The 23617-nt window shown below is 37.3% G+C and overlaps 1 protein-coding gene across 1 annotated transcript in view; it reads right to left on the reverse strand.

Annotated features, from left to right (window-relative positions):
* Positions 1-6401: 6401 nt before the first annotated feature.
* Stam (signal transducing adaptor molecule) overlaps positions 6402-23617 on the reverse strand; it is a 51505-nt gene continuing 34289 nt past the window's right edge. The window contains exons 10-14 of the mRNA XM_005081262.4: positions 19928-20015; positions 19482-19536; positions 18565-18718; positions 14701-14876; positions 6402-9639 (exon numbers count right to left, since the gene is read on the reverse strand). Of these exons, the coding sequence (XP_005081319.1) occupies positions 9381-9639; positions 14701-14876; positions 18565-18718; positions 19482-19536; positions 19928-20015 (732 nt within the window). The 3' untranslated portion in view covers positions 6402-9380. The remainder of the gene's footprint in view (positions 9640-14700; positions 14877-18564; positions 18719-19481; positions 19537-19927; positions 20016-23617) is intronic.

The following is a 23617-nucleotide window of genomic DNA, read 5'->3' on the forward strand; positions in this document are numbered from 1 at the left end:
AAACAGATAAAAGATATTTTGCTAAATTAGAAAAAAGTGGTAATGAATCACCCCTTCCGGCCCTACACGACCTTTAGTCTTGGTATTGTATTTGCTTAAAAACACACATTTGCTCCCGGAAGCAGACACATGGAGCAATCGTATGAGCAAAATGCAAAATTTCATTTGTTTATGCATGACTTCATCTAGGAGAAAAGCAAGGTGAGATGTGGGAAAGCGCAGCCATCATTGGAATACACAAAACACACATGCAAACACACTCCAAACCATCAGCGGCCACCTCAGCTGCAGGTGTGTGCAGTCACTCTCACCCATACTGGCTTACTTCTTATTTCAACTGACTTCTCCCACAGCTTTACGTAGACCACAGCTGTAACCCTTGCTATGCCCCCTTCCATGGGCACACGCCCACTCTTTGCTGAGGTAAAGTGCCATATTTATTGTCAGGCTCCTAAACTTCCACATGAGTCATTTAACACTGTTCCGGTTTTATCAAATTCCCATATTTACTCATGATATGGATGAAGTTTTTGAATGTTGTGTTTCTAGCCTAATTTCCCCCATAAATCTGAAGGTATTTTTTATTGCATACTTTTTCCCAGAACAGAGATTTTTAAGACATTGTATGAATTATAGCAGGACTTACTGTATCATCAGCAGCCCAACACAACTGTAAGAGGCAAAAATCAATCCACAAAATCCCACTGCTGGAAAGGACCATTGTGAGCTTCTCTTCAGTTGGTTGTAAGCACTCTGGAGAACAGTGTACATTTCTCAAAATACAGCTCTTGGAATTAACAGGAAGAAACTAAGGAGTTATAAATAGCCCTTGATTTGTAAGTCACAAATTAGTAAATAAAGGAAATACTTAGAAATGACACTTTAAGAAGACACCAAATATAGTAATTAGATCAATCTATTCAACTCTGAGTGATGGGCATGAGGACTAGCCATCATTTGACACCTCAGATGTTTCCGTCTGACAAATCTATTCACACACACCTCCCAAACACGGCTTCCTTTTACTCACCACCAACTCCTCGTCATCTTTTGGGGGGGTTGGTTTTCCAAACAATTTTCTTAGCCATTAACATAAAACAAACATTTAGCATGAACTATTTAGTCAATTTAAAATTTCCAACATACAGAATAGACAGAACCGAGTTTTAAAGATAGTATTCTTCTGTGTTCCAAAAGTACAAATCAGTGTACATCACTATCAACTCAGGATGAACATCAGAAACAAAATTTGCTCCAATCATGCTAATAATTTTGAGAAAATAATATATAAAAGACATGTATAAAAGTAACTCTGTACTCTTCCATTTCATCTACCCTCAGCCAACAGTAAAACTTGGAACTACTGCCTAGGAAAGGTTTTCTGTTCTAGACAGGCCCCCTGCTTCAAAGCATATAAAGCTACCTTGAAAAGAATCTAGACTTCGTCTCTCTCCATTTAAACTAATATTTGCCAACTACGCACATAATAGATGGCCCTTGTTTTGATGTTGAAATATCTCACCAAGTCCTATTAGAGTATGAGTTGTTTTTAAAGGAAAGAAAAAGGAAAATGTGAAACAAGTGTGAAGTCAGTATTCACTGTGGCACACACATATTCTGCCATTGAAGGAATAAACCTGAATATTCCATTCATTCTGGGACTACTTCTGAAAGAATTCATAATGAGACAGAGAAAAAGAAACATAAAAGCAAAGAAATAAAAAAGAAAAGGGCTGGCCAGGCATGGTGGCACACTAGGGATGATGAGGCACAAGTTCAAGGGCAGCCTTGGTTACAAGACTCAAAAACAAACAAACAAACTTCTTCCCCAAATCATCTGCTTACCAAGAGGAAGTACATGTTTATTCTATACTCAAAGAAAGCCACTATATCTTCACTGGATTCCATTATAACAGAAAATAGCTTGAAATTTTTAAATACCAACAAGTTATCTAATTTAGTGTCCAGCAGAAAAATTAAACATAAATATATTTTATCCTTGGAATTATTTTTATGTAGCTGTAAAAAGTATAAAAACTTTATGGGACTGATTAAGACCCCCTGAATGTGGGTGTCAGTGAGGAGGCCTAGGTAATCTATTGAGCCTTGGGTAGTAGATCAGTACTCATCCCAAGTATACACATGGACTTTGGACTCCCATCCAACAATGTGAGATGCACTCTCACCCTGAACTCTTGGGGGAGGGTCTGGGCCCTGCCCTGGATGAAATGACAGACTGTGGACACCCCCATGGAGGGCCTCACCCTCCCTGGGGAAATGAGGGAATACTGGGGGGGGGGGTTGGAAGGAGGGCACGAGAGGAGGGGAGAGAAACGGAGAGGGACCTGGAACTGACTTGTGAAGTAACCTTGTTTCTAATCTAAATTTAAACTTAAAAATAATTTTAAAAACCTGAAAAACAAAGTTTAAAAAAAATTTTAAGCAGCATGAACATGGAAGGGGGACTACCAGGGGAATAGTGGGAGTGGACAGGTAATGGAGAATGAGGATGACCAAAGTACAAACATCCAAGTATGAAAACATCACAACAAAACCCCACGATTCTGTATGACTATTGTGTGAAACAAAATTAAAAGGTTCATGAAAATAAACCTAATAGCCAGCATTAAATTTTACATTGGTAACTTCAGACTAATTAGCATATAGTGGCATTTACCTTGATGCTGACCTTGTGCCTCATCTGCAATGTATTCAATGAGTTCTTAACTAGCACCAAGGATAGAAACTTCAATGTCACATTATAGTTTCTGACAGTTGTGAAGCTTGGCTTATCTGAGGGGACCCTGGCAATAGGACCAGAATTTAACCCTGGTACATGAGCTAGCTTGTTAGAGCCCAATCCCTATGATGGGATGTCATGTTCACCCTTAATGCATGGGAGAGGGGTCTGGTCCTGCCCCAACTTAACATGTCACTTTGCTGACTCCTCATGGGAGTTTGTACACATGAGAAGTGGACTGGGAGGGGGAAGATGAGAGGGAAAACTGTGGTTGGAAATGTAAAAGGAAACTTGAACAGCACCACCACCATTTTGTTTGAGGATCAAGACTACTACTACACCACACACGAGAACACCAGTAAAATAAAATCTCAAATCTTTGGCTACCTTTCTTCTTTGGTTTAAGTATACAAATACTCTCTATGCCTGGGTGCTGTGATGATTATTATGATGATTACAACCAGCTCAGAACCAATAGAACAGGAAGGGCTACTATGAAAAGAAAACCCTTCTTCCAGAGAGCCTATGTTTTGGCAGGGAATCTATGGGAAAAGGCTCGATGGCTTGCTGAGAGCATCAGTGTCACTAAAGGATGTTCAGAAAAGAAGTTTCCACATCTATGCTAGAAATATGCAACTCCAGTGTCACTATATCCAGCCCCGTGCCACACTCTCCTCATCTAAGTTAACACAGGTTAACTTACGTAATGAGTTAAGTTACTCAGGCCAAATGGCTGGATATTTCAGACGGAAGTAGAAGACAGGAAGCAGAGACTACCACTGATTCTGTAGGTACACAGCACTGTAAATACAAAATAAGTAGAAGGCACGTCTTGGAGGAACCACAAAGCTGCCCAAGATCATTCATGATGAAGAAAGTTCTGAGAAAAGTTGTATCTCTGTTATAGTCCTCTGAATTTCTATGGCAAAAACTGAAATTTCCATTTAATAGAATGGATGTGTGTACAAATACAGCAAATATATTTATATGACATATATATATACACATAAATATATCTACTTCTCTTATCTCCAATGCAAAAATACTATCACTACCATCAAGTACTTCCTTTCTAAGAAATCTTTATGACAACAAAGTATAACATTTACAATGAAAGTTAATGCCACTATTTTACCTTGTGCTATCTATCCAATTATATCAATGAACTTATTATGAAGCTTCTTAAAAGTGAATTTATCTGTATGTTTACCTTTTCAGTAAGTTTTAGCAACCCCTTTGAAGATTAATTTTTCAGTAACTTTGGTTTTGAGAAAAAATATTTTATGTATGCTTCTTTTTGCCTTATGTATACTTTATATAAAATTTCCATGTGAGATCTGACCTAACTAGCAGATATTCCATACTGTGAATTTAACAAAAAAACCTTCTCAACTGTCATGTTTGTCTTTAAAATATACATTTATCATGAATATACACATCTTCCAAAAAACATTAATTAGTTGTATTTCTTAATTCATTAATGAAGTAGGACTTAATTCCGAATCCTTAAAGTCTAATGGTGTTCATTATTGCATCTTGCATGTGTTTATAACTTCACTATGCTTCCCTCAACCTGACTCCAATTTGGTAACCAACTGAAGGAAATTAGCAATTCTGATTTTTAAAAAAGAATTCCCTTGCCCTTTTAGCATCCTGGTACTGACAGTCACTAGGTAAAGAAGAAATCTTTTACAAGCAAACCAAATGTGTATTATCTGAAAATAGTCCTTCTATAATACAGCACCTTTGAAATTACCTCAAAGCTATCCAGCCTGAGTCAAATGGGTATGTGAATATAGCTGTTGTTTTCAGCATAATTTTCTCCACCTCTCTGAATACTACTGAAAATGAAAACAAGGCTGCCGCACCTTCCCCTGGCCTCAGGGACCTAAGCAAGGGCAGTTATACACAGCAGGCAGAAACTAAGGTTAACCACAGTCATTTATATGTGCAGTTTCTGAGAGTGAAAAGCTTGTTTCACTACTTTCTCACACATGTATGTGTGGTCTCTATGTAGACTCTGCACACTTGTGTGTGTGGGTGTACCTATGCACACTCAGGGAAGCCAGAGACCATCATGTGCACTGCCCTGCCACTCACTGCCATATTCCCGTAAGACCATGTCTCACACTGAAACTGGAGCTAAGCCAGCTGTCAACAAGCCCCAGATGCCACTTCTCACATATGGGGTATATGGAAACATGACTACATCTAGTTCTTTTATGTGCATTCGGGGGATTTGAACTCATATCGTCAAGCTTGTGTTGTAAATACTCTTACCTGATGAGACAAATCCCAGCCTGTAGTTTCATCACTTTTATGTACAAGTCATGTGGGCTGTGATTATATATCTTTCAGGAATGAGTCACTTTAATGAGAATGGATTTTCAGATTTTGGGTGATGGATGAGAGCATAAAAATATATTTGAGCCGGGCAGTGGTGGCACACACCTTTAATCCCAGCACTCGAGAGGTAGAGGCATTAGGATCTCTGTGACTAGAGCTAGTTCCAGGACAGCATCCAAAAACCACAGAGAAATCCTGTTTCGAAAACCAAAAAAAAAAAAAAAACCCATATATATATATATATATATATATATGATAGTGAAAGTATAAAACCCAATATGAAGCTCCCCAGTTTGCATTCTGAATGCCTATTTTAACTGTATAGAAGTTAATTTGGTTTGTGGTCTTTTGTTATGGGTAACCTTGGTGTGTGTTTATTATTTACAATGCTTTTTTATAAATAAAGTATAAAAATTAAATAAGATAATAAAAATTTCCATTGGATATAAAAAAAATCAAGTTCAAGAAACAAAACATCTAGAATGTGGGTGATTCTATTGACATGGTGTGTATGGATCTTTAAAAGTCAATATGAGAGTACAGAAAAATGACAATGGGGACTAATCTACATTAATAACAGAATGAAGGGACATTATATGGGTGGCATATATTCCTAGAATGGATCCTAGATTTAAGGATAAATAGTATATATTGTACTTACATATATATATGACAGTTTAGAGGGTATTTAATGGTAATAACATCTTAAGAATCACTGTCAGTTTTCTTGATTTAGATTATATGGGAGGCTGTTCTTATTCTTACAGGAAACATGAAGTAGTCATGTATCCAACTTCCATTTGTAGCATGTTTATACATTTAATAAAGTAGGTGCGTGTGTATACACATGTACATCCACGTAAAAATATACGTGTATATAAATACATACAAAGACATAAAGCAAAATGTTAGTAATTAGTGAGTCTACAAGAAGGATATTTGTGTTGTTGATGCTTTCTTCTTTCCATTTTTGGTGAAGCCTCTCTGTAGGACTGAAACTTCTCTGTGCAGATAGCTGGTGGAGAGAGCACCACCCAAAGCATCAGCCAATTTAGTAGTCCCTACTCACCTTCCAAGATGAAAGATAACTGAAAACACTACCTTAGACAATTCCTTCTATATTTTCTTTATACTAAGGATACAAGCAGTTACGAACCCCCAAGAAACCAAAATTTAAAAACTAACAAAAATCTTTGGGAAAAAATGAATCACAATTTTAAACTTTAGTTTTGTTATTAACATAAAAAGGAGCAATAGGAAGCTATTATTATTATTATATAATTGGTAAGCAAAACAAGATAATAGGTAAGAAAAATAAAACAATCATTTTAATGTTTATTCGGCAAAATGACGACCAATTATACCAATAAACATCATATTAGGAAATAAGTTGTACAATTTGTTGGAGTTGCACAGTTTATTATGCAGGGCATTAATCTAACACAAACTTAAGCACTGGACAAAGGATATTTTCAAGTTCAATGAGACAGATGTCACACATGAAAGTCCTCTATATTAGAAATGAATGATGGCTGATTTATTGAGCACTTTTACGTATTGAAAGCAAAGAGGAAGAAAAAAATGTTCCAGAAGTAGTTAGTAAAAAGGGCACTTCTGGGCATGTATTAGAAAAATGTCCTTCCCCAAGTTGGGGGTGACAGGTAACAGTGACAGACTATCAAAGGGTCAGGGAAGTCTATGAAATCATATTAGCACATAGCATAAGTCACACCTAGTTAATTTCAGGGTACTGACATGTTATCACATCCAATTATGATGGGAACTGCAGGATAGAAAGAGCTGTATTTTGCCTTGGTTAGTTGTCATTTTTATAGAAACATTTCTCAAACTTAAAAAAAGGAATAAACCAAAAATTCATAGACATTTACTCTACACATAATTTGATTTGTGAGTTAGTCTATTTTATCAAAAATATGGACAGCTATCAATGAAAATTGCTTTTTGTTGTTGTTGGTGTTTGGTTTTTGAGACATTTTCTCATTATGTAGCCTGGCTGGACTAGAACTCACTGTATAGGTCAGGCTGTCCTCAAACTCACAGAGATGCACCTGCCTCTGCCTCATGAGTGCCAAGATTAATCACACACAGCAAAGATTTTCTTTAAGTATAGCTTGTGTAGGACTTTAAACAAAACTATTTGTGATTCCAATTAGCCCCATCTTCTACCCTGTCATGCATGCCACATGAAGGAAGAAAGACCAGTGCTTCATTTTCACTGTGACTTTTCTACCAAGTACTTGCATGCTTAACAATTAGTCACTTAGAATCAATGTCAATCACTCATTTAACTCTTTATACACTCTAATACATAATAAAGAATACATACGCATTGTAAAATTGGTAACTTTTTGTTCATTTCACCACTGAAGAACTTACAGGGTAACAAAGGTACTAAAAATATTTTGTTGATATTTTAACATGAAGGTATCAAAAATTAAAATGGGAATATAATTGCAAACAGGAACTTATTAAAATGAAAATACAATATAACTCAGAGGAAAGTATACCACTGAAACCATACTTAACTTGGAATAAAAGATTACAATCTAACTGCTAGCAAGGTTTTATTAAAAAATATTTAAACTGTGACATGTAAATTAAAAATTTAACTTTACTACTTGATGGAGACATACTTTAAATTCACGTAAACTAAAGGGTGAAAAGGGCTTTAAATATAAATCTGAGAATTAATCACCCTTAAGATTATCTGCCAAAACTGAGCCAGGTGGTGGCGGCGCACACCTTTAATCCCAGCACTCCGGAGGCAGAGGCAGGCGGATCTCTGTGAGTCCGAGGCTGGGCTGGACCGACAGCCTCCAAAACAATACAGAGAAACCCTGTCTCATAACCGCCCCCCCCCAAAAAGATTATCTGCCAAAGCTGAAGTCACTTTTAAAAAGGAAACAGACAAGTCTTGGAAATGCAAATATAATTTGCATTCATAGGAGGAAAATTCAGGTCTATCAGTTAAACATGGTACCCAAATTTTAGGTTATTTAAATACTGTTATAGTACAACCAGGGAAATTATAAATATGTGTGACTAAAATGTCAGTGGAAAACCTTTTTGTATGGATTAAAATAATTCATTAAAACACTCCTAAATAAGAAGCAAAAATAATTCCAACAGAACTACAAATGAGACAGAAGAAAAAAAAACTCCAGTTTGAAACTTAACAATAAATATATAAACTATTAAACAAAATTAGGAATATAAATTACTTTCAAACACCTACTTATAGCCATTTTAATGAGAATTGAAAGATACAATGTGTCAAAGACATGGTTAAAAAGGGGGTAAGACAAGTGAATCAAATTTTGTTTATATTTTTAAAATTACAAGAGATTCTGAAAATGTAGTGTTAGTTCCAGTTGAAAAGTTTCTAGGCATTGCCTCTATCTTTGGTGTCACTGCTACCAATAAACACAGTATACAGCTTTAAAACCTAATTACCACCTTCAACTAGAGAAAAGTAAATCAACATTACTTCTTTAAAAATAAGATATAAAGACTAATTTTTATCTCATGGTCCACAATACCTGGAACATCATGCCAAAATATAAAAGTTTAAAGGGAACATTAATCTCTTCTAACTGTACCAAAAAAATGTGGCTACTGTCTGCCGGTTCGATGACAGCCAGTAGTGGGTAGGAACTACAAAAGACATAACATACGTAGATTTTGCTCCTAATTAGTAAAAGAAAGGTTCAATTTAATGTAACACTACAACAGGACAACAATGCCTTCGGGTCAATGTGCTACAACTTGGTTTTCTCGCAGCTCAAAAAGATAGTGTACTTATCTTAAATTTACACAAAACATTAGCAAACATGGTAGTTGTTCATGATTAAAATAATACAGCAATGTAAATTAATTTAACACAGTGTTAAATATATTCACATGATCACCATTGTAATTCAAATGGTCACTAATGAAGTTACATGTCAATATATGTACATGACATTTGCCACAGCAGTTTTTGAACTTTTGAGTGTTGCAGACCAGGTAATTTTACAAGACAATCATCTTGTAACAATTCTTCATATTATGAAAGGAAATAAATGTTGTAAGTAGTTTCATTCCTCTGGGGGACGGGCAGACCTCTAAAAAGTCAGTGCAAATCGAACACAGTTCTACCCTCTTGAGTATTTGAACTTGTTGACCAAGACAGATTCCTATAAGCTGAGGAAAACAAATCTTAGGGTGTTAACGAATCTCCTAACATTGTCAATGGCATTTAGCAGAAACATGCCACCAAAAGGAACATCGGGTCCTATAGCAGAGCCTTCTGAGAATATGCTTGCTGTGGCTGAGGTGGCTGTTGGCTGCCTCCTGCTTGAGGCAGGGTTGATGTTAAAGTATAGTTTGGCACCTGGGGCATATTAGGTCCTGCGTTCTGGTATATGGTGACATCAGCAGGCACAGGTACAGCAGCAGGTATAGGTACAGGTACAGCAGCAGCAGCAGCAGCAGGACTATATATTGAAGCCTGACTGGGATAGGAGTTTCCTTGAACAGAACTAACCATTGCACTGTGGAAGGAGAAAAACACTTAATTAGCTAAACTAAATAATGAATTGTGCATCCAATTGATATGAACAGGAAATCTATTAAATATCCATTTATATTCATTTGATAATTTATTAAATATACACAAAGTGTCAAACACTGTTATTTAAGCACTGAGATGTTACTAAGGAAGAAAAACTAAGTGTCTACTTTTATAGCGCTATGTTTTGTAAGAAAAACAAGTCATTTAATACATAGTATGCCAATAGTTAAAGAAGAGAAACAGCATGGTAAATAGTAACAGAAGTAATAGGACAAAGAGTTTTCGTTTCCTTTCAGATAAGGCTTCACGCAAGGAAACCAGAGGAACCATTATCAGCAGTCTAGAAAAACACACATTAGGCTAAGAAAAAGAAGCCTTTCAGGTTTTAGAATTCGATTATGTTCAAGGAATAGAAAAAAGGACAAGGTGATTGTAACAAAGTGAGCAAGAAGCACAAGTGGTGTAAGAGATAGTGACAGTTAGGAGAGCAAGAAAAGAGATACCTTAATAGAGGGAGCCATTGTAGGTTTTAAGAGAAATGTCCAGAGATCCACAAGGATGACCCCAACTAAGAATCTGAGCAATAGTGGAAAGGCTGCCTTAAATGCCCTTTCCCCATAACGAGATTGATGACTACCTTAAATGCCATCATAGACCCTCTATCCAGTAGCTGATGGAAGCAGATGCTGACAGCACAGCTAAGCACTGAGCCATACTCTTGGAATCCAGTTATAGAGAGGGAGGAGTGATGAGCAAAGGGGTCAAGACCATACTGGAGAAACCCACAGAAACAGCAGACCTGACCAAGTGAGAGTACATGGACCTCAGTCATAAAGCTGGAGAACCCGCAATGGACCGAACCAAGCCCTCTGAATGTGGGTGCCAGTTAGGAGGCCTGGGCAGTCTATGGGCCTCTGACAGTTAAACCAGTGTTTATCCCTAGTGCACAAATGATGTGACACACTTTGATGATCCCTCATGGAAGGCCTCGCCTGTGGAAGATATAGTGAGTACCTTAAAAGCCACTAGGCTTTGCTTGTGAGTAAAATGGAATACACACTTGTTGGTTTTTGAGGAGAAAGGTAATGAGATATGACTTGCAGGAGCCCAGAGTCATAGTAGAGACACAAGAGAAGGGTCACACCCTACTCTGAAGAAAGTGCTATTGAAATCTGATAATACACCAAGTAGTCTAGAATGTCTGGTTTTATAACTGATAAAAATAACTGCAATGGCAACTTACTAAAAGCAGAAAACTACACATGGGACTATAGTTGATTGGAACAAGATAAGCACGGGCAAGAAAAAGAATGGTTTTGGACACCGTAAGTGAGATGCCTAGAAGACACAAGAAAACAATGCACGCTGAATCTGGAGTCCCAAGGGAGAGGAGTCAAAATAGACACTAAGATAGTTCTCATTCTGAGGGCCCTTAGGAAATGACTGAACAGAAGAGAGCAGTCCATATAATGAGCCCGAGACTTCTTGATGTCAAGAATATAAAGGTGCATTTGGCAAGGGCAAATGAGGAGTAGTAAACAAAGATGAAAACCGAGTGACAATGGACTGAAACACATTAATAGCAGGGAAGGGAATAAAGCAGGGTATGAGACTTGTGAAATGACCACAGGATCTGGCAATATGGACATGAACAGCACCTTGACAGAATAGTTTCTTTTTTTTTAATTTAGTTTTTATTTTTTTATTTTATTATTATTTTTTTTACGAGACAGGGTTTCTATGTATTGTTTTGGAGGCTATCGGTCCAGCCCAGCCTCAAACTCACAGAGATCTGCCTGCCTCTGCCTCCTGAGTGCTGGGATTAAAGGTGTGCACCACCACCGCCCGGCTGACAGAATAGTTTCAATGGACTAGTAAGCACGATTATCTCTCTATTTCCCTAAAACGTACAGCATTAAGAAGAGCATCTCACACACAGCAACTACCAGCACATCTACCAGCTACCTGTGACAGTACCAGTTCAGATGTGCGTCTTTGTGCTTATGCGTCTGACCTTACATGCAGTGGAACATTAGTGCTGCCTCTGAAGGAACACCTGTGCATTTTATAGGTGCTTTCTGTAGGATAAGTCTTTTAAATGTTTGCCCTTTTTGGCCTGGCTTCTATCTGTTCTCTAGTCAGTTCTTAGCTTGGCTTCATTTTCTCTAGGATACGTTTGCCTTCTGGTTCTCTATCTGTTGCTCCTGGGTGACATGAGAACCCACTTGTATATCTGTCACTGTTTCCTCTGGTGGCTGCAATTTTTATGTATCTACTATAAAACTATGGCAGCTTTAAGAGCTAGAACTGAGTTTCTTTCACCCTTTTAACAGCCATCTTTGCAGGACACAATTTTATACCATAAACTTGATGAATATGTAATATTTAAATGTCAAAGTGTTGATGATGACAATATCAAATACTAGATTGAGATAGAGGTGGGTTGCTGCTTTTCAATTCCTTGAAAGAGTATCATAAAGATGCTAAAATAATGCAAGAGTTGATTATAATCTATACATGTATGAAAACAAATGTGTGTGTTCTTATGAGGAGAAATAAGGCAACTGATAGCAGAGCAAATGAAGGATTAACAACAAAAACAAGCAACAACAAAAAAAAAAAAAAAATGGAAGAAAAAAGCAGGGCCCGGGGTGAGTCACACTGAGCTTTCCAGGACGTAAGGATTTTTACTGACTGACAGGCAGGTTTTCCTAGTCCTCTTGAACACACATCTAGGAGGCTATTTCTTCTTTTTCTTTCCTTTTTAAATCTTATATACATATATACACAACCACACACATACACATATATAAACACACACACATTATCATCACCACTCTTTCCTCCCTCCAGCCCCTCCCATGCACCCTACTCTCAAATTGCTAGTTTTTATTTCCCTGATTGTTCAATACATGTGTGTGTGTCATTTATATGTATGCACAAATACATATTGAGTCCATTTTTGTTTGTAAGTAAAGAGTTTTGGGGCTGACAACTTTGTACTGGAGAACCAATAAGGGAATGCATAAGAGGCTGTTTCTTACTCCTTCACACACTGTTTCTGTTTTAGTTTTAGAATTAAGAGCTTTTCAGACATCTGTCCCCTAAGCCATTTGGAAGGTGCTCATTTAGGAGGTGTACTCATGCAGGTTCCAAAAGCTACCTATAGTGGGGTCAGGACTTTGAGAGAAGAGTAAGTGATGAAGTCACCATAGCTTGTGTATTTATCAATTATTTTATCTATTAAACAGATGTTTAAGAATTTAATAAGATGAGGTACAAACTGGTGGTACACATAGTTTTGATCCCCAGCACTGTGAAGAACATGTGTGACTGGAGGAGTGGGGGGTGGGAGGCACAGACAAAAACAATTTCTTTAAAGTGACTGACATGAGGTCCTTTCAATGTGAAATGGGGTAGTCCAGGAAGGTCTCCCTGCAAGAAGAGACTCTTTGATATAGGCATATACTTCCAAAGTCAGAAAAGAATGTAAATTTAAAAAATGATAAAAAGATGGGAATAATAAAGAGAAATTAACTTCAAAAGCATCCATTCCACAGAAAGCATTCAATAATATTAGCTCCTTGAAATGAGTGATAAACTCAACAAACCTGGAAATACTCATGAAGAAAAGCAAAATCAATAAAATGAAAAAGAAAGCTTAGTGAACATATGCTAAATGCTTCCTATACAAATGATTCCATATCTTAGTTTCAAGATAATACCAGTTGTAGGAAATATATAAAATATGCAATTTGTTTTGCACTAAATTAGAAATATAGGTATGTAACCACTGCATTAAGGTGCCTCAAACTTTGAGAAAGTTTTCCAAGGAAATAGATCCAAGTTGTATCCTTCCAAGAAGTAAAAACAGTAAACATGTTCCATAGCCATAACCAACAAAAATATGGTAGTATGGCATGCAATGGCACCTGTGGCAGGAGCACACACGAAGGGTAAAAAGCCTGGAATGTATTAGAGCACACTGTTAGTACTGAGTTACTAAGGAATACAGTGGACGGCAGGATCACAAGAGAGATACACACCTGGAGAAAATGATGAGGACTGCAGAATGAATGAACTGGAGTCTTAGCTGATGAGAAACTCATCTTTATGTATAATTGGGCAAACTGATTCATAATGAACAAAGAGCTGTGCAGCCATGGTGATTAGGTAAGAAATTATTAATATCCAACTGCAACTATGACATTAACGGGAAAGGACTATTTTGGAGATTAGCAAATAATTACATATTAGTTGTCATGATAAACAGGCAATGCAGAGGAGAGATAAGAAGTTTGTGTGAACTGCAGGGTTTAGCCTTGGCTACCATGTGGACAGTGGAACTGTTAGTCGAGATGAAGAGTATAACATAAAAGGAGACAACTAGCATTTACAGGACATTTAGTATGCCCAGAGCATATTAATGCTACACCATTCCCATTATCACTCCAAATGTACTACCCTGTGAGAAAGGGATTTCAGTATGCAGGTACAGTGATTAATCTCTAGAGCCAGAATACCTGGTTTTGGATCTTAGCTAAGTGAGACAGATCCTGGTCCACAATCTCAGTTTCCCATCATCAAAATGGAGGAGCTGATGTAAGTCAGTTCAGTATGTGTTAAACATAAACACGGTCCTGGAACTGTACCATAGCCTGAGACTCGGGCTTCATTACCTTCCTTAAAGTCACGTTAGCACCCTAAACACAACAACTGTTTTTAAAAGCTCACACACTCTTTGTGGACAGATGCTACAACGGTGAGGTACTTACAGGAGCATTTACAGACACTTCTGCTTTCTGGAAAGTGTGCCTGTGCTACCAAGAAACACTGTGCTAGTGAACTCTTAAAGTCTAGCCTTCTTACTTCCAGGAAAAGAATTAGGCTGGGTTCTTCCAAAACCTACTCAACACTACAGGTGGAGCAGTCTGAACAGCAATGCCCACCTCCAGTTTTTCTTATCCAGGTTTCTGCTTATAGACCACTGCAACAAACTGAGAATTTACCATTAACCCCAAATAACCAATAAGGAAATTACTTTGGGTAAGAAGCCTGGGTCTGCTGACTAGGGAGAGCGGAGTTTGCCGAGGGTGGAACTGCTCCTTGGCTGATGGAAGACAGCTGCTCTGGGGGCAGACTGTAGCTCTGGAGATGGCTCATCTGTGCACTCCCTGTAACCAGGTAGGTACCACTTTGAGCAGGTCCTGGATATACCTACAAAAGGTGACAGGGAAACATTCCATTATATAACTTTAATGCTTATTTCAAATTTACTCAGCAGAGGCATTCAGTCACAAAAACAGCAAACATTGCTCCTTTAGAACGTCTTTTAAATGTTACTGCTATCAACTGGAATTTTATGAAAAGCACTTTTTAGCAGATTGATGGTTTTATAATCTTTTTGAAAGTGTGTGTGCTTGCAGGAATGTGTATGCATGTATGAGTATGTGGGAGCATGTGGAGGCCAAAGACTGATGTCAGGTGTCTTCCTGGATCATTTTCCACCTTCTATTCAGCCAAAGCTCAACTATCCAGCTACTCTGTATTTCAATACGCCAGGATTATCATGCCCAACTGGCATTTACAAGAGAGCTGGGAATCCAAGCACTTTACCCACTGAGCCATCTTCCTGGTCCACATTTTTATTTTTAAGCATTACATGAACAGATTTTACTTTTACATAGAAGCAGTAACAAAATATATCTTATACTAATATAACCTCTATATTAACCTCATGATATACTTTTCATGTTGGTCTTTCAAAAAATCTTTTTTATTTCAATTCTGGTTTGCTTGTTTGACTATTGGTTTATTAGGCAGGGGAGTTATGGTAGTATGTAGGAGGGGAGAATCTAGGGAAGAGAAAACCATGATCAGAATATATTACATGAATATATATATATATATATATACATATACATACACACACACACACACACACACACACACACACACACACACACACACACACACACACACGAATCCCAACACTTTGGAAGTATACTTGAATTCACTGTTTTATAGCCCCAGACTGTTGTGGATATAAGCTTCTGTCCCACCCAGTCCTGCTGCTATTTAGTCCCAAATAAACACACTGAGGTTTATATTAATTATAATCTGTTTGGCTGATGGCTTAGGCTTCTTACTGCCTAGCTCTCTCTTAATTATTAACTCATATCTATTAGTTTATGTATTTCCACATGGCCTTATCTTATCAGAGAATGCCCATGTGTCCTACTTTCCCAGTAGCTACATGGCATATTTCTGGCAGCTCCTCTCTGCGTCCCTCTTCCCAAAATTCTTCTAGTCTGGTAGCCCCATTTGTACGTCCTGCCTGGCTAGGTCCTGCCTGTCTATCGGCTGAAACAGCTTTATTCATCAATCAATAAGAGAAACATATATTCACAGCATACAGAAGGACATCCCCCATCAGACTGTATTTATTAATTCACAGTTTCTAAACTGTAATTTAATAAATGGAGAACACACTAACTTCTGAAGGCAGTGGGATCAATAAAATTTTCTTATTTTGCCAATTCTTATCTAAAAGCTGTTCTTAGTTGTTTGTTGTACTTAAATTTAATGAGGCAGAAGTTCTTTTCTTTCTGAAGAAGGTTGGTTGTAACCCTGACTGGCTTGGTACAGCCTCACTATGTGGTCCAAGCGGGCTTAGACATGAAGCAATCTTTCTGCTTCTGCCTCCTCCACCATGTTGGCATTACAGGCAAGCACTAACACATGTTCAGCCAACCTCTTTAGCAATCATCTTACCAGCTGTCTTAAAACATTTTTTTAGTTACTATGAAAGTCTTTTTATATATTTGAAAAGACATTATACTGTCTACACTGTAAGATTGTTCTCATGGGCTAAGACAACTGACAAAATCACCAAGAAACCAATACCCTTATACTTCTTTAAATGCCACAGATACACTCAGAAGTTCAGAAGTCTTCATTACAAGTATAGCTAAACAAGTTCTCATGGATACATTTTATTACTCTTTGCAGATTCAATGTGAAAGATTGTTTAACTCAAACTAGTGACAGAAACTATTGAGCAGGTGCCATTCAAGCTCCTGATTCTCCACTTGAGGGTGGAGAATTCATCCTCCTGAAGATGCCAGTTTCTTTGTTTTTTGGGAAATGGGTCATGCAAGAAAATCTGAGCTAAGTTTGTGACTGCTCTAAGTGGATAAAACAGACATCTAATTATATTCAAAACTTGCTCAACTGGTGGCACAGGGGCTCTTTTTTGTTTTGTTTTGTTATGTTTTACGAGACAGGGTTTCTCCGTATTGTTTTGGAGGCTGTCGGTCCAGCCTGGCCTCGAACTCACAGAGATCCGCCTGCCTCTGCCTCCCCAGTGCTGGGATTAAAGGCGTGCACCACCACCGCCCGGTGGCACAGGGGCTCTTAAGCAATTGTTTGGGGTGAAAGAGAAAAAAGGGTTCCATGTTGAATGTATGCGTGATAATGGAAGGAGAAGGAGCCTCATCATGAAGGCTACTCTGTGAGTACAGATTATTCTATTTCATTGATATCAAACAGCTTCTCAACTCATTTTCCCACTGCATTTAGGTCCTCCTCTTACAGATGGGTTCATATTCATTTTGTGTTTAAGACAGTTTTTATAACAATGGAAATGGTTCATTTTACTTTGGAGCTTCTATCAAAATCTACTAAAGCATGATCGACATACAAAGGACAACACATACTTAGTGAATTCAACTTAATGAGTTGGAGATAAACATATAATACCCTTGAAAGCATAATCATAATCTATGGTCTAAACACATTCATAACTCAAGGGTGACCCCTATTCTCTTCAGTAAGAACACTTAACCAGGGCTGGAGATGGTTCAGTGGTTAAGAGTACTGGTTGTTCTTTCAGAGGACCCAGGTTCAATTCCCAGCACTCAAATGACAGCTCACAACTGTCTGTAATCTAGCTGTAAGTGTTTTGACACTCTCATACAAACATGAATGCAGGCAAAACACTATTGCACTTAAAATAAAAATCATAAAAAGAACACGGTTCGGTTCAGTGTAAAATAAAGTTGTAGATACTAGAAAAATATTAGAATTAAAAAAAAATATGATAGAAAAACCAAAGGTTTTTTTTAATGATTTATTTACTTTTATTTTATGGCATTTGTGTTTTGTCTGGATGTATGTCATTATAAGAGGACTGAATCTCCTGGAGTTGGAGTTACAGACAGGTATGAGCTACCATGTGTGTGCTCTTCAGCCACTGAGCCTGAAACCTTATAACAAACCTCAACTTTAAAGACTTTTATTCTGGCCATTTATCTGAGGAGGCAGACAAGTGCGCTCTCTCTCCCCCTCAACATCTCCCCCTACCCCTTCCCTTTCCCCAATAAAACTCCCTTCTCATGTGGAAAAAAAAAAAGACTTTGATTCTACAGGTCTAGGGTAGGATCAAAATACTTTTGCTTAAAGAAAAAGGGGTGGGAGTAAACTACTTAGTGGGTAATTTTTCTTCTTATCCCCATACAAAGTAAAACTTTAAAAACGTGTATGTGTGTACACATATATACAGAATAGACTGGCACATTCAGTGTATCATGTATTTGTGAATTTTAAAAATTCTATCAATTTTTTCATTGTAAACATTATACTGAAGAAATTACACATTTGGGGCTGGAGAGATACAGAACCCACATCAGACAGTGCAAAATCATCTGTAAATCCAGTTCCAGGGAATGTAACACCCTCTTCTGGCAAACAAGGGGCCCAGTCACACATGTGTTAATACTCAACGACAAAGACACACATATATATATGCATGTATTATTTTTTTTTACAAAAAACCGCACATTCCAAAACATCTCAAGTACATTCAAGAATTTGCACAACATCCCTGAGCTTTACCAAAACATACCTGGGAACCAGAAACACCAGATGACTGCATATAATACTGCTGATTCTGTAATTTTGCATACATAGAATACATTGGATCTTCATTCATTAACTTCGTATACAATGAAAGAGCTTCCATCACTTTCACATTTAGTTCTGAGAGTTCTGAATGCTTCCTGAAACAAACACAATAATTTAATTGCTAAATGATACAATGCTCTAAATAGTGACTTTAAATACCAATAGATAGGACAAAAACCTTCTCCCTTGACTCTGAGACAACAGAAACATGTTTTCAGGTTAGATCCCATGCTGGAGTACTTGACTGTACCTGGAACTGTCCAGATCTGCTCACTTGTCAACAGATGCCAGCCTGTGGGCTCTGTAATGCCACCTCAGTAAGTACAATTATATAAAAAAAAGAGGAAGACAGTGAAGGCCCACAGAAGCCCTGCTTTTCAAGGAAGGGCAAATGAGTCCAAATCAAGGTGAGAATGGTGAATAAAGAGTGGTTCTTTGAAGTACTGCCTGTGTGTGCTGTGTGTGACAGCTGTATGCACACACAGAAGCATGAGGCACACTGGGTGTCTTTTCTCTATGGCTCTCTACCTTTCGTTTTGAGACAGGATCTCTTAACCCACCTGAATCTCATCGGTGCACCTGGACTGGATGGACAGAGATCCCCAGAAATCTGCCCATCTGCACCATACCTCCTCCTTCCTCTACCACCCTCACCACCCTGGCTAGGTTTACACACATGCACAACCATGCCCAGCTTTTTATGTGGGCTTCGAGGATCCAAACTCAGGTCCTTGCAGTTATGTGGCAGGCACTTTACCATCTGAGCCATCTCTACAGGCCCGAGTACCTTTTTAAAATGGCAGTCTACTGAAATGCTTTCAGAAAGATACACAATTCAACACAGAACAAGTTCTTTACCTATCAATATCTTCCAGCTTTTCATCAATGAGAGGTCCCATCTGGTGACACATTGCTAAAATGACAATTTTTGAAGAAATAAGAAAATGAGAAAAGAAAGTAAACTTCCAAAAAATTTTCGTTAAAGAAATGAAAAGTTTAATGTGAAGTAATAAAAAATATTAATTATAGAACCTAAAATTCATTTTCTTAAAGTATAATGATGACAATTTAAAATATTGATTTCAATTTTTTTCATTAAGATGCTGAATAAAATAATTTGTACAGTAAGGTTTGTGATTCCAACCTCTACTCAAGATTTAAACAGCACGTGAAGGTGAGACAGGCACAGGAAGAAGGTCTAATGAATGTTTATTTCTAAAGTCACTCTCAAACGCCATCTAGAGCAGTACAGTGAGATCTTTGGTTATTCTTTGCTTGCAAGGTAGACAGAAAAAGAGGTTTACCTTCCAGATGAAGCAGCTCTGGTAAGTCTGGCTGATTATCACTGGGATCTGTACTTTGCAACATCTGTAACAACTGGTCCATTTTATCCTATAGAAATTAAACAGCTACTGTCAAAAAGTATCCAATCTCTATAAAAAGTTATGTTCTCACTTTGACAACTCAATTACCGATAGATTCCCCCCACACCCTCGGACAGGGTTTTTCTGTGTAACCACTCTGGCTGTCTTGGAACTCACTTTGTAAGCCAGGTTGGCCTCAAACTCACAGAAATCCACCTGCCTCTGCCTCCTGAGTTAAAGGCATGTTCTGCCACCACCCAGTTTTAGATTAAAGATTTTTATAGTTCATAGTTAGAAAGGTTAATTTTCTTTTGTTTTTAATATCTTATGTGTTCCCTTTAGCACCATGCAAAAATCAGACCCTTTCATGCTATTTGTAGTTATTTTTCAAAATGTTCATATTAGAACAGGACATCCTGTTACAAGGTATAATTTCCCCCATCTCTTATATAATGTTCAAGAATCTCACTGTTTTGGAGCATCTGTAGCTTAGCCACACAACAGATGGAACATCCCTCTCAAGACAGCCTGCTCTGACTAACAATTCAGTCATTACTTCTCACTGGCAGTGAGTAAGACAGCTGTTCCACAGGCAGAGCTCAGGCCTTTCACAGCTGTTCTTCTAAGTGGAGCTTTAAGGATTTAATAAGTTCTCTTTCCATCAACATTTCCATTTGTCAAAAAAGAAGAAAAAAACTTGTGGTTTATTCTTTTTGTGGGAAAGACGGATGATATTATCTCAAACCACTTACTTGGGTCTATTTCAGTATCCTTTAATACTTAGGATTGAAGGAACCAAAAAAAGGCAGGTGCATAAATACTCATACATTATACAAGATCTGTCTTTTCATTTACCAAATTCTATGAAAATTATTACACACTTTTCACTCAGATTTTCTATATAGTGATGCTAATACACAGAGGTAAACACAGCTAATAATTTAAGGACTACAGATTCTGAGTAAAACTATTACTTCAAATACAGACGGTTCGAGAGATGGAAGCAGAGGAAAGCTCCTGTCAAGTCAAATGAATCCTGTACTTTAAAATGGATGTTCTTTCAGGTAAAAGATTCATGTTCATTTTAAGACATTTAAAAAGGCAGCAGAAACGTTCATCTCCTGTTAACGCAACATGGTTTCTTTATGAGCCACAATTGAGTACTCAGACATTTCCTTATGTAACAAGCAGAAAGTCTCTGGCTCAGTGGGATTCCTTAGTACTTAGCACTCATCCACATTCTTGTCTCTCTCAAAGACAAAGGAGCACCACACCACCATTGAGACCAGGCTGCTCACTAGAAGACCACTTCCCTGGCATGTACAAAGATTCTAGGTTCCATCCCCCAACCACAAAAACAAACAACTGCTTTTAAATCAGCAATTCCAAATTGATCGTTTTTCTCCTTAAACTCATTATATTTCTGTTCATTATCTCCTACAAAAATTTATCTAAATGTACTTTAAAGTCTTCTAGAAGACTATGTCAAACTTCTCTGAAATAAAAAAATGTATATAAACTGTTAAGACTTAAATCATCTCTATGCATTAATGATTTCTACTAGTATATAATAGATTGAAGTAACAAAGTTCAAATTTAAAAGAATCAAATGAGCCAGGATTCAAGGTCATTCATATTCATATCTTATGTCATCATAGGTGAAACTAATGAGAAACCTTGTTTTTATATTTCAAGCTATTAGAGCAGTACCACGGAATTATTTCCATCGCTTCTGAGTGCCACAACAAGAATCTTCAGTAGATTATCATTAAAAATTATTTTTAGGGGCTGAAGAGATGATTCAACAATTGAGAACACTGGCAGCTCTTTCAGTGGACCCACATTCAATTCCCAGCACCCACATGGCATCTGTTATTCCAGCTCCAGGGAAACCCAATGCCCCCTCTGGCCTTTGTGGACACCGGGCATGCAAGTGGTGCACAGACATAAATCCAGGCAAAATACCCAAATATGAAGTAAAATAAAAAAAAATTTAAATTGCTTTTAATAATCTATAAGCTGACAATTCACTGTACTCATGTTTTTTTATTGTTGTTGCAAAAAATGTATGAAACCATTTCATTGTGCTGCCTAGTCATAACCACCACCAATATTTGGAAATGCTGCTAGAAATCAATCACAGTAAGGCTCATTGTGGGCACAGGATGAGACTTTTATCTGTACAGTGGAAAAACAAATGTAAAAGCAGAGAAAGAAAATGGAAAATCATGGCAGGAAGTGGTCTCAAGCACATCAACTTCTAATACAAGAAACAAATGCAAGAAAACCAAGTTCTGAAAAGTGTTCTACATTGATCTATACCAAGGGCCAGATAGTCAGCATGAGGACTATACGATATCTTTAGTAACTTCTGGACAAAGGTAGACAGAAAATATGTACATATATATGTATGTAAGTAATACAACTGTGAGAAAATGTAACTATATTTCAAATTTGACCTGCTGGAATCATCCTTGCTGATTCCATCATATAATGTAATTTACTATAAGTTAATTCAATACAATATTGATATTACTATTCAAAACAATACTATTAATAGATTTGAATATAAAAATGTAATTTCAGGGGCTAGAAAGATGGTTCAGCAGCAGAGAATGGCTGCTTTTCCAGAGGACCAGGATTCAATTCTCAGCACCTACACGGCAGCTGACAACTGTCTGTAACTCCAGTTCTAAGGAGACACAAGCCCTCTTCTGGCTTTCACAGGCACCAAATATGCACATGGTGGTCAGATTTACATACAAGCAAAAATATTCATACACATAAAAAAATAAATTTAAAAATATACAGCTGCAAACATGATTAAAGATAAAAACATAACGAATGTTAATATTTTCTTCCTATGTATTAATAGCAGATTTCCATGCAGCCTAAGGAATTATGACATATTTACTTAATTCCAGAGATAACACGTTTGAGTTGGAGACAAAGCCCAGGGGTAAAGTGCTGGCCCTGCATGCACAAAGCCCTAGGTTAATCTACAGCACTGTAAAACAAACTTACAACCTACCAAGTTGACTATAAAAAACACTGTTACAGTTGCAACTAGGCATATTTTCAAACATAACTACAGAAAATAATCACTGTTTCAGATTAACAATGACATATGGACAGGTTTTAAAATAAAATTAACAAGCTTTCCCCAAAGACTCAAATGTGTTTAATTCAAGGAAGAAGCACAATTCATTTCACTTAACTGGTTTATATGTAGTAGCAATTTAATAACAGCTTCATTTAAAAACCATCACATTTGTTTTATTCTTTCAACAGACAATATGTGTCCCATACTCTGTAGTGTACAAGTGTAATGTCTGCTGAGTATCTGGAAAAGCAGGTATTCTTATAAAGCATAAACAAAACTACAAAATCTCCCTCCTGTTCAACAATTTCACAGTACCTATTAACATGAAAAACACACAGATCCTCCAGTTTGGAAGTTCCATCCCTGGATATCTAAGCTAAGAAAAACAAATGTTAAAAAAGAAACCCAAACAAAAAACCCTGACTATATATATTGTTTGATAGCAATTAAAATTGGAAACTGCCCAAGTGCCCAACAATTATATACATCAGTGTATATCCAATCAATAAAATACTAGACAGAAAGTT

The sequence above is a fragment of the Mesocricetus auratus genome, unplaced genomic scaffold (genome assembly GCF_017639785.1).
Source record: "Mesocricetus auratus isolate SY011 unplaced genomic scaffold, BCM_Maur_2.0 Super-Scaffold_100013, whole genome shotgun sequence".
Taxonomy (NCBI): domain Eukaryota; kingdom Metazoa; phylum Chordata; class Mammalia; order Rodentia; family Cricetidae; genus Mesocricetus; species Mesocricetus auratus.